This window comes from Rhea americana, unplaced genomic scaffold (genome assembly GCF_003343005.1).
Source record: "Rhea americana isolate MKP2758 unplaced genomic scaffold, rheAme1 scaffold_18, whole genome shotgun sequence".
Classification (NCBI taxonomy): domain Eukaryota; kingdom Metazoa; phylum Chordata; class Aves; order Rheiformes; family Rheidae; genus Rhea; species Rhea americana.
Genome location: NW_028185927.1, coordinates 5,365,247 through 5,381,424, shown reverse-complemented (window position 1 = coordinate 5,381,424; position 16,178 = coordinate 5,365,247). Strand labels below are relative to the sequence as shown.

At 36.6% G+C, this 16,178-nt stretch overlaps 1 protein-coding gene across 9 annotated transcripts in view; it reads left to right on the top strand.

Moving 5' to 3' along the window:
- Positions 1–16,178, top strand: part of RALGAPA1 (Ral GTPase activating protein catalytic subunit alpha 1) — a 130,082-nt gene that overhangs the window by 84,279 nt on the left and 29,625 nt on the right. For all 9 annotated transcript variants that reach the window (XM_085301705.1, XM_085301704.1, XM_085301699.1 and 6 more), the window contains 5 exons: positions 752–823; positions 1,713–1,836; positions 3,511–3,666; positions 11,988–12,146; positions 14,319–14,446. In XM_085301705.1, coding sequence (XP_085157831.1) covers positions 752–823; positions 1,713–1,836; positions 3,511–3,666; positions 11,988–12,146; positions 14,319–14,446 — 639 coding nt within the window. The remainder of the gene's footprint in view (positions 1–751; positions 824–1,712; positions 1,837–3,510; positions 3,667–11,987; positions 12,147–14,318; positions 14,447–16,178) is intronic.

Sequence of the window (16,178 nt, the reverse complement as noted above, 5' to 3'; positions counted from 1 at the left end):
CACTGAAATATTTCCTTACTATGAGGAGAAATGGATGTTCTGTAGAAGAATAGACCTATGACACTGAGATATTGCTGAATWGGGATGAAATCCTCTGACATCAAGAGTTTTGATGTTATAACATTTCTTATATGGGCCTTTGATTCCTCAAAGCAGTCTGTTCTTGAGTAGTACTGCTCTTAAACTCATTTCTGTATGTTTTATAGGCAAAATCTTAAGCACAATTTAAAAAAAATGAAAAGTTCCCTTCTTGCTGTAAGATAATGATGATCTTTGTTTAAATTGTTACGGCTTCTGGGTGACCAGTGAGCTATGTCCTGTTCTCTTCTGCAATTCAGAAAAGCAAAAGCTCAATGTTTAGTGCTCTCACTCCATAAGAYGGTTGGTTATGGGAGTGTCTTTTGTCAGTAAGCACATATATTTTGGCCTTACAAAGTGCAGATTATATATGCATCAGAGGGCGTGCTCTCCTTCTGTACAGAGGATCCAATAGTTTGATAGAAGAAAGTGGAAAGAAGTAAAGGTTGTTCTCAGGGCTCTAATGGATATAGAAAATTTCCTGGAGTAAAAAATTGCTTGTATATTTTTGAAAGATATCTTAATCATTTTGTAAAAAAGGGACTGCTGAAAAGGCAAACACATTTGTTGACTGTTTCTCGAATGGAGCAGGAAATGTTCTTGTACATTTCTTGTACTGTTCTGTATCCATCGCTGAGCAGATCATAAACGTGTTACACACTTCTCTGTTCAGAAGGAGCTTTCATCTCTTGAAGAAAAATGAAAAGTTACTTCGAGAACTCCGAAATTTGGATTCAAGACAATGGTAAATTCTTTTTATGACTACTTATTTTATGGGCACTTGTACTTAAATGGTTCTGGTTTATATAGATTTGAGACTTTATTTTTAAAAAATTGTAAATGATCCATGCGTTTTGCACTGTATTTAGAGGTATTTTTTGTAGAATGAAATTCTACAAACAGAGTATCATGGAATACAATAAACTCCACGTAAGTTGTCAAAATTATGAACATATTGATGCATAACACATTATAGAATAGTTTGGGTAGGGAAAATTTTAGGAGCGGAAGAACAGGATGGGTTATTTTGGTTTCGAGGCTGAATGCATTCAAAGTAGCCTGGGAAGCTGACAGTTTCTACCTGAGCTGATTTTTGATCCTCTCGCGATCATATCGCTTTTGAATAATGAGTCAGAGAAGGGTAGGAAACCACCTTCGGTTGCTCCAGTGCCTCCCTAACAGGTGGGAGGCTGGGAACAGAAGACCTTGCTGTAGGACTTAAAGGTRCCTACTTCGTCTGCGTAAGAAGCATTTGTTGCAACGTTCACAAGGCACGTTGTTAATGTGTAGTGCAATGTAAATGATGCCTGTGTAGTAGGGTTTTTTTCAAAACCCCAAATATTCCTTTAGCAGCTGCTACTGCTAGCACCATCCTACATATTTCAGTGATGAAATGGCATTTGCAGGGGTAAATGCTTCAGTGCACCGCAAAACTTCAAGCTCCAGAAAGGACCAGACCAGAAAAGACAGTATGGAAGTATGGAAAGCGTTCAAAGAAGAAGCCATGYAGTTGCACTGTACCTCCACTGTCTTTTCCTAAGTTTTAAAAGTCATGCTGTGTGTGTACTGTTTGCGTATGTGGGGTTCCTATTAGCAAAGGCACTGTCRTGCAGTGACCATCCTGTGTTTTACAGCCGAGAGACACACAAGATCGCAGTGTTTTATGTTGCTGAAGGACAAGAAGATAAACACTCCATTCTTACTAATACTGGGGGAAGTCAAGCCTATGAGGATTTTGTAGCTGGCCTTGGCTGGGAGGTATTTATTAAAAAACCTTTTTCCTCTGTTTGTTTGCAGTGAAAAATATAAATCACTCTAGATCTTCTAATTCTTTGGATCATTAACGTTCTTCACAAGTACTGAAATAYACTGTTGTGCAAGCAGGCTATACAGAGAAGAATTCTGGTTTTAGTTTCATTACCAGTAGTAGTTATTCTATGGAGGAGTGTTTCTGATTTGGGGAAGTCTGTGCAGTCAGAGATRATTCAGTAGTGCTCACTGCTGTACCTGGTGTTCAGGCACTGACCACAGTGCACCTTGATTGCACTGGGGGCCTATAAAGTGTAAAGTCCATGAAAGTTCGAGTTTTGCTCAAATATGATAATCCAAACCGTAAGAGCATGGAGCTCCTCTTATGTTCCCTTCCGCCTGCCGTCCRCTGCAGCGTGTCTGTTCACACACTCCACTCTCATGTCTCTTCCYGCAGACAGAAATACTGTGCTATACCTCATCATCCGGCTAGAACTACCACGATTTAATCACTGGTTTGATAGTGTTATAAGGTTTTCCTTTCCTACCTCCTCTCTTTCTGACTGCACAGGATTAACTTCCGTTGTAATGAAATGTGAGTAAAGTTTAGCTCAGATGTGTCCCACAGAAGTACCAGAACCGCTCCTGCTTTGGGYTGGCTGTATCAGTAATTCTGCACTTTTTCTGCTCCTGCTGCGGCTTGTCAGAGTGTCCATCATCTTTGTTCCTTTTCCTGCTCCTTTGGAATGCAAGAGAGCTATTAGATTGACTGTGGGGATAGTGAGTCTGGCTTTTCCTAAGGAACAGAGGAAAACTGCTAAAGCTCTGCTGACTTCATCACATAGATTATGCTTTCTTACATTCCTGATTCTTCAGGAGAAAAAAAAAAATGTTAATTTCTTCAAATATCTTCAATATGTTAATTTTAGTAGCTAGATTAAACAGTTGCTAATTTAGGTTAATATTTCATGGGAACATATCAAATATTTTAACTTCCTGACATTAAATTCTGGATCTTTTATTAAAATAAAAGTGCACATATCCCCTGCGGGCTGAGATTAAATGTATTCACATTTGTGATATAACCTTCTTTGGGCACTGCTGCGAATGTGAAATAAAACGTTAAACATGGTCACTTATTTCAGCATCAAACTGTTTCCTGTAGAGCTATCACTTACAAACTTATTTATGAATTTTCTGTTAGCTTCCATTGGGTTTTGTTTTCATTTTCACAGAGTGAGTATTTCTCTTGGAAAAGATAAGGAAGATAAAAAGGCAAGTTGAAATTGTCTGGCTCTCATATAGGGCTTCTACCAGGGTCAGTTCAGGACCTACCACGGAATTTTTAAAAATTCAAAAAGCACACACTAGTGACTACAGGCAACTAATCAGGAGATAAACCTGTAAACGCTTCCCTCGCTTTTTTCTCTCTAACCTTGTCTTCCTGTCAGCATCTGTGATGGTCATGAAATATAGAATGACATTGCACTGCAGTTGATTTCCAGTCTAATCAGTGAGTTTGAGCTCTTCCAGATAAACATAATTGTACTGGTGAATATGTTGTGAAAAGGGCCTTCAATTTTTTAAATTTATTTTAAAATGCATATTTAAAAATTTTATCTAAAGAATGTTTTTATTACCTGATCTTTTTTTCTGTTCATGTTTCCTGGGCTTTTCTTCTAGGTAAATCTCACAAATCATTGTGGTTTTATGGGAGGTCTGCAAAAAAACAAAAGCACTGGATTGACCACTCCGTATTTTGCTACCTCTACAGTAGAAGTAATGTTTCATGTATCAACAAGAATGCCCTCTGATTCAGATGACTCTTTAACAAAAAAGGTACGTATCTGAATAACAAGTTTTCCTTTGGTAATAAACCAGGGAAAAATTGAGAAGTCATTCTAAAAAGAAAATTCAGTAAATTTTTCTAAAAGAATCATAAAATGTCATAATACCCTAACTTTCTAATACTTTGTATTTTATTGAATTAGGTTGTGTCATATACATTATTCTTTACCAAACTCTCATTTTGACGTAGTGCTTAATTTGCCATTATTGCAAATGTTGCTGACTAAATAGTGGTGAAGAGTGGTAGGAAGAAAAAAGCAGAGTATTTAATTCATGATCTAGTACTTTGAGACTTCAAATGCAGGTTAAGGAATGCTTAGAATATTAGAATATTCTAATATCCTATTATTAGAATATTCTTGGAATGTTCTTCTTAAGATGACTTCTTCACTTGAGTCATGTGCTGTTTATTAACATGATTTTTCATTTTTAAAAGTGAGTCTTAAGAATTTGACAATGTTCATTGTATACGGCATATATTGTTTTGGAATAGGCACAAACACTCAACAGTGATGTGGTCTCTTATAGCCACGCTAAGAAAAAATGGTTTTCTGTATTGGTATTTTTTTCTTTAGAATTTAATAAATTCCACATTAGTGATAATAAGTTAAGGCCTTGAACATGTGTCCTATTATAAATGAACAATTGGCTATCATTACACTGTCCCCTGTTCTCTGTACATACATCTTCAGATGTGCTAATCCATTCAGTAGACACGTTAATGAGCACTGGTTGAAGTGTAATATTGGAGGAACTGAAGCTGGTTGACCTCAGCATGGGGCTTAATACTTGTAATTAAATTAGATAGTAGACGGTTAGTATAGAGAGAAATAGCCATGCCTCTGGCAAACTTCAATTATTAATGACTTTTTTGTTCTTTGTGTTCAACTTGAAGAAAAAATGTTATTATTGTTATTCTTATTATTATAAACTGACTATGAGTTCTAACTTCTCACAGTGGCATCTTAGCTTTTTTTTCTTTTAATTAAAAAGTACTTTTCCTTGTGCGCCCGTGTTGCTGGGTCCCTTCTGTTTTTTATTTCATGAAGTATAGCCAGGAGAACACTTAGGTTGTTAAATGAATTATAAACGTGTTTTAATAGAAAAATAGCTAACTTTAAAGCAAGATTGTTGCTTTTATTGTAGTCCTGTAAGCTGACTGGCTTCCGTATTTTTAAATTGAAAGTTGGTTTCATAAAGCACAACTTATCATTATCCTTGCAGTGTTAGGTTATAATCTGTTTGAATTAGAGCATTAGAAAGCGTTGACAAGGGGAAAAGGTTGCTCGTAGTGAAAAGTAGCTCATTTTTCTTAAACAGCTTTGCAAATGCCGTAGGCTTGAGCAGAGCCCGCGGGAGGATCTCGTGCCTGTCTCCAGGAGCGTTCGGCGTGCGGCTGTGTCGGGCGGCCCCGGTTCGGGGCTGCTCCAGGCCTCSTGTGGTTGAACTGGTGAAAACGGTGTCAGCTGGGCTTTTTTAACAACTCCAGTTTGCCTGGGGCCTGTTTCTCATTTCTTTCGCCCACAGTCGCGCTCTTCACTGATTTAGGATGCTTGAGCCCTGGATGGATGTGRCAGGAGGGTGTATGCACCAGAACTTTGGGATTATAGTCTTAATTCGGCTGCTGATGGGGGATTTAGCTGTATTCAGGCTGCTTGCTTGCTGTGTGACTTCCTTTTCCTCCTCTTCCAGTGGGTGTTTTCTGTTGCTCTTTTAAAGCCCRGTTTCCCAGTGAGTGAAGGTCTGTGCGTCTTCCTTTATGTCCTTTCTTCCCTGATAACTTTGGCCCATTTCAACCAAATAGAGATAAATTTCAAAAGTGTTTATTTTGTATGTGTTTAATGAGGATAGGCTGAGGAAGGGAGGCTCTTTAGTGTTCCTACTCAGCACGAAAAGACTGTGTAGGAAGAACCATCAGGCATCAGTGGACCAGCATCAGAAAGCAATGCGATGAATGTTGTCCCAAACTTGAGAAAACCATCAAATGAAGCTGCATCTTGAGAGAAACCAGAAAAATCACATCAGGAGACACAAGTAGGGAAACGGGCCTAATTCTGTCTGCAGGTTCTGCAGCTGCTTAGGCTCAGGAGAAGGATCACGAGAAGGAATGTCTCTGACCGGGCGCTGCCCCGCGCCAGCTCCCCGTATAGCGGACCTCAAATACCATTTGAGAGCTCCATGTGCACTGACAATTGTAATTATTTTGAGGGCAGATACTGTTCGTGACCTCCAGAGGAACGCYGTTGCGTTTCTCTGCAGATCTTTCACGAGATTTCTTTCTTTATTTTATTCAGAAAAAGAAAACCAAGCAAACTTGCAGTAGTTGGCTAGAACTGCTGCTGGTTTTTGTATTGTAAATGTGCCCAGAGGTGCATGATAGGTTCATCTTATAAATGGAAATTAAATTAAATTAAAACAAAASTTCTTCCTGCCAGTCCAGCCACTGCAAAATCAAGATTCTGCTGCTTCAGAGACCAAACCAATTTTAAACTTATTTTCCATCAATCTTATTGAGTGGTAAATAAGACTTTTAAGTGTCCTGGATACCTCTGAAACATTGGACTCTGAACACATGACCAAAGCAAGAAAAAAGCATGAATTCAGGAAGAACAGATAAAAACCTTCTGAATGTATAAGGAACTTAAGTTATATAAATATATATATATATATAATTGGAAAATTGTAAATGAAAAGTTTAATAGCTCTAATTCAATCATTTTTTTCCTTAAAAGTTAGAGTAGAAAGTTTTGTGTAACTACACAAAAAGAGTAAACTTGCAAAGAAAGCCTCAAAATTAAATGAAACCATGAAGACTCTCGGTTCACAAAGCAAAACAGCTCGTGTGTGTGTGCTCCTACAGCTTACCACCTGGCCAGCTCCTCCTTCCTCAGCCTTGGAAAGAAGTGAAGGCATTGTGGATATGGATACTATATACAAGATGTTTAAATAAAAAACAGTAATGTTTTTAACTCCTGGGATACTAACTCATCCTGAGCTTTGGCTGTAATACGTAATTCTAGGTTACATGTAACATTGTCCCCACGACATAAAAGACTTTTAACTCCCAATGTCTTTTATTAATATTCTAGTTTTAGTATTTGCTGGGAAGTCAAGGTTTATAAATGTAAATCATTGGTACATTTTTTTCAAGCTACAATTATGCATACAAATTGCTTTACTAAAAACAAACAAACAAACAAACTGTAATTGTTGGAATGAAATTTCATGAAGAAATTCAACCAGAGAGTAAATATACTGTAGACAGCAGGGCTGCCCCTGTGTAATGAGCAAAACTAGCTATGGTAAGCCATTACTTTACAAATGTTTCTGCTTTTGCTTCTGTTCTTTTTATAATGAACACTTTCATTTTTGAAGAAGAAACAGAGTTGAGGGCTAGCTATTGTATCATAAGAAAATATAATAGCCTTTTTTCTCCCTCGTTTAGGTAAGTGGGTATTAGAAATTACAGTAATTTTGGCAAGAGTTCAAGGGTTAATGCAACAGATAAATAAAAGGAATTTTCTGTAAATTGAGCCCTGCATTATTTCACTTGTCTTGTCTTTCCAAACCTAACTCATTTAATTTTAAAAAGTAAATACTTAAATTCTTCCTGACAGTGTGCTTTGCTTTTACTATCGTTTATTACTTCAATTATACTTGGTATCACTTAGAACAATCTGCCATTTGGAAATTTCAGTATAGCCTGCAGCTTAGTATTAAGCCTGGCTGCTATTGTAACATGTACAGCATATGACACTAATGTATCAAAATTAGATTTGATCATCCCTCCTGGTTATATTTATTTCACGTTTCTTTTGTATTCAGTTAACATAAACGTATTAGGAAAGCTGACACATGATGATGGCTATAGAATAAGAATATTTTAAAGTATTTTGAGTTAAATTTGAAATTTCAGGTAACCTGAATGTCGGTCATTTTTATATATTTATTTTAATGGAGTAGAGTTTCAAAGGAAACTTAAAAAAATCAGTTTGTCTCTGACATCTCCTCAGGGCTGTCTTCCCATCAACTCAGCTTTAAAATGGCTAAAACAAAACTCTTAATCTCTCTCATTGCCACCTCTCTGGATCACCGTGGATAACGTGACTGCTGTGCCTGTCACTTGTGCCTGTAGCCAGTAATCATCTTTAATTTGGTCCACTCTCTGGATTCTTACATTCAGTCTGTGTTTAAGGCTCAATCCTTTTATATAAAATTTCTTGCAATGTAGCCTTTTCTTCTCCATGTGCRCAAATGAAATTTATCTACATCCTAAACTGGTGTCTTTGTTGATAAACCTCCTTTTCTCTGGCCTTGCCAAGTATTTTCTTATTCCACTTCTGTCCTTTCAGGATGCTACTAGGAAAGTCATTTTCCTAAACTTTCATGCCTTTTTACATTTTTTTTGTATTTATCCATCTCCATTTTGTCTCTTGCCTTTTACTTAAATTATAAAATCTCTAGAGCAGTTTGATCTGCATTTATACAGTATTTAGCAAATCAGAATATTGGTATGTAACTGCAGTCCTGGGCATTTTAAATATGGTATTACCAGTTACTTGAAGTATTAACATTGTTTTAGTGATTTTTGTTATTTAGAGTACTGCTTTAAATCCCTAACAAGGGTTTGCATTCCATTTTTTTATCATCATTTATGCACATAGGAAGCTGTAAGTTTTAGAGTTTATTATCTTTGGAAGATAAGATCAGGAACTGAGTTTGAGGGTATAATAGTTTACAAAACTGGTGCTTAGTTTTGTGTAACTGTTTATACAGATTTCAGTCTTGGTACCTGTATATCCTGTGCGCACCAAATCTGATTCTATTAAGTAACACTGGGATGACAYCTTCTTTTGGGATATCATGTTGCTCACTGTCCTTAGGATTCAATGGGCAGAGGTGGCTATAGCTCAGTATCTTCGTCCCCTTTGTGTCCAGGAGAYTGAATTCTGGATGCCTCCAATCCAGAACAGCAACATAAAGGATCCAGACTGAGGCTGAGAGAGGTCAGGCTCTGGCCCTTCTCTGATGTAATAATTCCAGTGAATGATGGATTCTTCTAATGTTTGCTGTGCTTGCAAGAGAGCTTTGTTGTGGAGCTCTGCTCAATTTCAAGGTCGTTCAATAGGGAACTGAAAAATGAAGATGAAAAACTGAAATTCTTCTTTCTAAAAAGTTCATGCAAAAACTAGCAGTCCTTGGAAAACTTTTCAAGACAATTTCCAGGTATTGGATCTCTTTCATGAATCAAGGATGTTGATGAATAACATTGCTACCATTCAGGCTTTCTTATCAGCTTTGCTTGCTGACCACAGTGAGAACTTCTGAAAGAGGCTATAAGGAGCAATATGTTAAGATTAGAGCTTGTTCTGGACTACTCTTGAAAAAAGAACAGAATGACTTGCTCAACGCTTAATACTTCTCCAAACATAAAGATAAAATCAAGAATACCCAACTTGGTATACCAGCCTATTGTTTTGCCATTTTTCTGCGTCCTGTAATGGAAGCAAAGCATTGATCACAGTTTTGATCTTGAGTACCCTGCATCTGTTTATAAACGAGGGTACACAGTGTATATCATCATCCACCTACTTGCCTTTCTACACTTTCTTCAACTTGAATCTTTGTCAAATCACTCTTGGTAGTGATCATGAGGCAAAACACACTTAGCAGGGCTGGGAGCTCAGTGGAATAATCTGATTCATTTTCCTTTTCCTCTAAAGAAGTTAGCAGATGCTTTCACCCTGGAACATACCCTCATACCTCTATGGGGGCATAAAGCAAACTTTCAGAATGGCGGGAAAAAATCCCTAGTGACTTTAGTATACCTGGCATCCAGAAATATGTGCACCTTGTCAGTAGACCTCCCCATGAAATAATTGCATAACACTATTATCACAATCCAGAATCAGTTTCAATCTGATATGACAGCATACATCAGTAATGATGCGCAGTCTTGTTATCCATCCCAAAAGTGTGTCAAGAATTGATGTCCTGTCTTGTTAGCTGGGTAGAAGTGTTCAATTATCTTGTGCAATGGCCAGTTCTGCATCTGCAGGTTTCAGTAACTGGTGTTTGGACCTACACATASGGGCAACCTTTGACAAATGAAATTCAGAGATGATAATGCCCTCAAGAAGCTGTGCTATCTAAATTCTCTAAAAGTTTTGGATTTTAAAGCCATTTATTTGGCATGTAGAATGTCCCTGCCCCGTGTTTCAAATCTACCAGTGTATAAGTTTGTTATCTGTGAGTCCAAAGATGGTAAGTAAAGGAGAGAGACTTTGAGTAAATAGTCTGATGTTGATGATGGAGAATGGCATAATGCAATGATGGATGTATCAGTCCTCGTTGTGCTTTGTGGCTGTCAGTTCAATAAAGGTGTGCCAGATAGCCATCTGTCAACCTAGGATCATGCAGTTTTTCATGCTTCACAAGATTTCATTTTGAAGCAGACTTGCTTCTTGCTTTCTCCTTTGTTAGGTGGTCTCATCCTTCCTAAGCCTTTAGGTTGCTTCTAAGTGTGGGCCCATCGGTCCTTCATGCCCTTCTGTCATTACCATATTTCAAAAGAGAGTTGGACTGTTGCCTCACCTAGTGACCTAGGAAGGCAGAAGAGAGTCAGGCCCTCAGAACAGTTCTATCATTAGTTGCTTTCAACAGGACTAGTCATCCCTAAGTGTCATGCAGTTTCTGCAGCTGGTGTTTGTGACTTTTGATGTCAGCCATTCAGGTTGCTGCCTGGTTTTGTTCTAATCTAGAGAAATAAAATTCAAAATGCTGAATGTTGTTATAACCAGTCCTTTTGTTGGCTCAAGTTTACAGGTGGCGCAAGAACATCCCTAACTAACAATGTTCTTCAAAATAATTCAGCCACCTACGAAAGAGGCTAGCAAAACTTGCTTCAAAGGAACTGTGATCATTGTAGATTAGATATACGTATGATCTGATCCAGACAAAAAAGTGACTTGTTCAGCATCGTACTGAATTTCAGTATTGATACTGTCCATCCTTACCCAGTCCGGCCCTGAGGAAAACCCTTTTCTTGTAGGAATACAGCACTGTTTTTCAGTCTGATACAATTCAAAGCCAGGGGAGAAGAGCAGAAGAGCAGCTGGGTTTTTTTTAAAAGGCTGCTGCTGACAGCCAGTATAAGCCTYTGCTTACGACCAAAATAGCATTCCAGGAGGTTTTATAATATAAACAAGTGAATATTTGCAATTGAATTTCTCTAGTAATTGTATATATATTTTGCTTTTATTCAAAATGCAGTTATATTCTGAAAATGAATACCTGAAATTGTTGCCTCTTTTTATAACAGATCTTCTTGTACCTGCTCAGATTAGTATCTACATGTTACCTATAAACAGCAGTTTCCAGTGCTGTCCTTTGAATAATCTCAAGACAATTGTTTGACAAACTCCAGTTAGCTAAAGCTGTGCAAACAAACTGAAAAACTGGGTGAAGAAAATTGTCAGCTCTAACGGATTATGCACAATGAGGAAAAAAAGGAGAGACTAGCTTGAAATTTCAGAAATGACCCGTATTGGAAGGAAACTTCTTTTTTAATTATATGAATGGTTTTGATCAGTGTACATATATAGCCTCTTTCCACAATGTTAACTGTTGTTTTTTTRGATGATATTGTTTAGCAGAAAGAACGTTTTGAACTCTCAGTGCAGAAATCACGAAAGTGTTCATAATGCTCCTTAGTCTGGTTTTTGGATTAGACCTGAAGATACCTCACTGATCTTGATGAACCAATTTGAGTTTTGAAAAATTTTTCAAGAACTGTTTTGAGGGAAGTTACTCTAAAGTTTTACRGATTTCACTGGAAAATTAACATTTAGTCTGAGGGCCATGAAAAATGCACTTGCTATTCTTCTTTGAAAAGCTTTTTGTTTGTGGCAGCCTGTCTGGAATTTGGCTAGAGTGATGTGGTTAAAGATTGTTCAAATATGTATCCTTTAAACAGAAGTTCATCTATATACTTTTAAAATTTCTATAGAAAAGTCTGAATTTAGTAACTTGCTGCCAATCAAAAATGACGGCAAACTTGAAAGCATTTYAGTAAATCAGATTGAATCACGGTGTATTCTGAGATAATTTCAACAAAATTTTGGCTTTGATGCATCTGTTCATTGTGCTGTGACTGAAAACTTAAGAGAACTATAGTGTAATTTATTTATTTTTCTTATATTCATTTTTAGTATATTTAWCCTTTTGGAACATGAATCTTAAACATATAGCTGTAGGGCTGTGGATATATTTAAACTGTTTAAACTGATGGGGTTTTATCCCTGCTTTTCCAGCTAAGACATTTAGGAAATGACGAAGTACACATTGTCTGGTCTGAGCACACTCGAGATTATAGAAGAGGAATAATTCCAACAGAATTTGGTGATGTTCTTATAGTTATCTATCCCATGAAAAACCACATGTTCAGTATCCAGATCATGAAAAAGCCTGAGGTAAGGGGKGTGTGTGTGCATTTCCTTTATATGTTTAGGATGAACTGAGTTTCGTTTTGATTGTGGGTTTGGGGGATAATAGATTGACCCAAGAGATAATCTGTTTTTTGTATCGACAGCTGCAATGGTTGGTAGGAGGAGGAAGAACTCAGTGAGTGCAGTGCATAGGTAAAAGAAAGAACTTGAAATTGCAGAGCCCTGATGCTATCAAGCATATCTGCCAGCATCGTAAACTGTAAACAAAGCTGGAATACTTTACATAATCTTTTAAATACTAAGCTAAACTTTGCAGTCTGTGTTTTTTTTATTATTATTATTTTCAAAATTGATACACGACTGTGGGAGCTGAATCATGTCCTGCTCCAGCTTTCTGCATCTGTGTCATATTCCCCCTTCTTCTTCCTCTCAAAGCCGGTTTTCATCTTCTCCTTGACTCCACACAGCAGTTTGGACACTAATTCAGCAAAGCAGAGACGATTCAGCTCTTAGGCATATGCACACACATTCTTTCTGATGACTGCTCAGATGTCTCTGCTGGCTGTGCTCTTAAAACACTGCTTAAGGGTACTGAGCACTGACTGAGTAAAAGTAGTTGTGAGTATCTATACTGAATAATTTCTGTGTTTGATGTCACTTACCGTGAATTTCTATATTTTAAATGTTTCATTGTTCTTGTTAGAAGCACTAAGATTAATAAATTAGGTATAACAGAAATAGGAATCCTTCTATATGATGATCTCTGTCTGGTGGTAGATACGGAATGGTACCCATGGTCTTGTTGTTACTGTGTAACTTGTGTTTTTAATTGACAGCTGTATTCGTTTTCTTACTTGTTGAAGTATAAAGAGTTACACTGTTGGGAGGGGGGTTAAGAAGGAAAACTACTGGGGGAAGGGAATGGAGTGTTGTTACTCCAAAGTGAGGTCCTCATCTGTGAAAAATGAATGCCTTCCGTCAGATTTCAGTGTTTTCAAAACTGCATTAAATGACTGATGGCAAAAATAATACAGAGATCTAAAAATCTTTCACAGCATGAGTATCATCTTAGCAGGGAGAGTATTTAGTGTATTCTGCTCCCATTCCTGACTGTATTCACAGCCTTTGCTGTTCTTTAGAGGCTTTATGCTAGCAGCTTCAGAACCTTGTTTGCACACACAGAAAAGGAAAATACTTCATATTCATTTCTTTAAGTGCAAAGTGATGATTCATCAGGAAAAAATGTGAGGCTGAAACATAAGAACCAACTGTTCTGTGAATCTTTTGGGTGTTATTTATATGGAGCATCAAAGTTTTCTACTGATCTCTGTACCTTTTGAACAAGTAAATCTTTACATATAAAGTCTCAGTTTGCAGAATATCTGGTGATTAGCTGTCTGCCGTTGCACAATGTGCACATTTTTGAGGCTTTCCCATAGATACTATAATGAGAATTTTCTTTTGATTTTAAAATTTTAAAAGAAAAGATCATATAGTTCTCAAAGTGAGTTTAATTGTATTGTGTGTACATAGACACATACAAGTGTACCCTCGCCTTCTTTTTCTCTTGATAAATCAAATTATTTTGCTATGCAAATTAGTTTCAGGACGCATTCCAAAGAGGCTGAAATTTCACCACAGATTTCTTCTGCAAAGGTCTTACAATCCATTTGTATAGATAACACAGCAAGTAAGAACAGACTGAAAGGGAAAAAAGAGTGGAAGGCGAGGGTCCACCAGTGACTGTGTGGCTGTTACACGTTGGTTTGGTCCTTGCAGACATGTTATATCTAAAGCCAAGAGAAGTATTCTTTTAAAAATGGAGTAATTATTCCCTTGCTTACTACCACCTACAYTGTTGTCATCTAACCTTTGAACCTCATTAACATCCTGTGCATGACTTGTCTTCGGATTTTGCCAGAAAATGTTAAAAATAAGCTTTGATGAGACATAGCATTCAAATGGTTGCTTAATTTTCCTCAAATAGTGTGTTATCTGTTTCCAAGGATATCAGGCAGTTACATGGCTGTATATTTCCACAAGAGAAAAGGTCTGTCATGGAGCACAATAACTGTTCTGATTATCTGGCAATGAGGAGAAAAAATGATATATTTGAGTGCTCTATTGTTAATGTTGATTGCTAATTGTTATAGCCAAGATCTTGCTTTATGTTGAATTTTTTAATTTTTTATTCAGGTTCCATTTTTTGGTCCACTCTTTGATGGTGCTATTGTGAAYGGAAAAATTCTTCCTATTATGGTTCGTGCAACAGCTATAAATGCAAGCCGTGCATTGAAATCATTAATCCCGTTATACCAAAACTTGTATCCTTTCACTTACACGGTTTCCAAGGTATATACATTCCCTTACAGTTCTGCAGATGCTGTGATCTTCATGGTGTCTGTCATCCTATATTTTGGSCAGATTTATTTAGCGAAAATATTTATGACTTCTGATGGTGGTGTTTTCTGTAACAAACTTTCCTATTTGTTAAATTATTTAGAGGAAGACCATATTGTTTGRTTAAGTGGGGAATAGACTTACTGCTAAAAATGACCTCTTTCTAGTATTTTATAACATAYGGTAAATTCTCATCACTTCTCCTTWAAACAAAATTATTTTAATAACCATTTTGTAGGTAGACCTTTTTTCCAAAATAGCAATGTCATGGTGTTACTAATCATTATTTTCTTAGGGATAGTAAATATTTCTGCAGTACTAACATGACTTAATTTTGTTTTTCCATTCCATGAAGRAAGCCATTTTGGCTCAAAATGAGTAATTTTGTTGTTCAGCTCAGAGTATGGTGGTGTTGTCAAGGTGATGTCAGTGCCTTGTAAGGATGTCCAAAAAGACTATCTCATTTTTTTCTGTGGGAACTGATTRTAATTTTTTGCAAGGGATAGAAGGGAAGATTTACAAAGTAGAAAATAAAAAACATAAGGTAAGTCACTCTGCTTATACTCTCCCTTTCTTAAGATTGAGTTCTCTTATAAACCTTTTAGTTAAATCAACAAGAAATGCTATTTTTTGATTTCAGAAATCGAAAGGTAAATTTAAATTTTTGTCCAAAAGAAAAGTCTGTACTTAGTTTTTGGCTGGACTGTAGATATTTGTATTTGTCTTGTGATAAACTATTCCTAAAATACTATATTTTTTCTCAGATTGACTGTTAATACTTAGAGAATTTTGGTTTTGCTTTCACATTAAATATGATGAAGTGGAATGAAAGATGAGTGATGGATCGTGTTTGATGTGATCACATTAGATGACGTTTGTACCATTTCTGTAGATGACAGATGTTGATTCACTGTCTTTGCGTGTTTGGAAAGGTCCAATCTTTTTGTCATTACTCAAGCAGCTTAATCAAGGAATTTAAAATGTGTTGTCATCATTATACCATAAAAAGTGATAGCTTATAACATTATATTGATCTACAGTGGTGAGCAATGGAAGAACAATTACTTTGAAAAAGCAAACTTTCAGTACTGAAAAAAAATGTTGCATCTTTCAGCTTTTTTGCAGAATATGGAAGTTGTGATAAAATCCTCAGACAGAGCTTGCCAGCTCAGTGTCTAAGGAATTGGTGAGTTCTTGAGAGCTGTGCATGGCATGCTCTCTTTTAATACAATTCTGATTCTCCGAACTGTATTTTTTATATGCCTCAACTTTTGCATGTCATTAGTGACATGTCATCTCCATTAAAATGTTGATATCTGTCACTTAATATGATTGGCATGATAACTGTGAAAAGCGTTACTTACATTTAATATTAAATACCAGTGTTTCATGATTCTTTTATCATGACTTATTAAGCTTATGAAGTACCAGTTGGCTGGGCACCTGTTTTAAAGGGTGATTTAAGTAGTCAGTGAAATTCTTGTTCCACCTGGCTTGAAATATCTTATCTTTAGGGCTTTGCATAATACTTTAAAAATTAAAATATTATGTACTGTAAGTGCAAACATTTGTGTTAATTAATCCCACACTTACGAAATCCATGAGCAGTTCTTTAGAAACTATTTGCTTGGTATGAGATTAGRAAAAAACCCTACA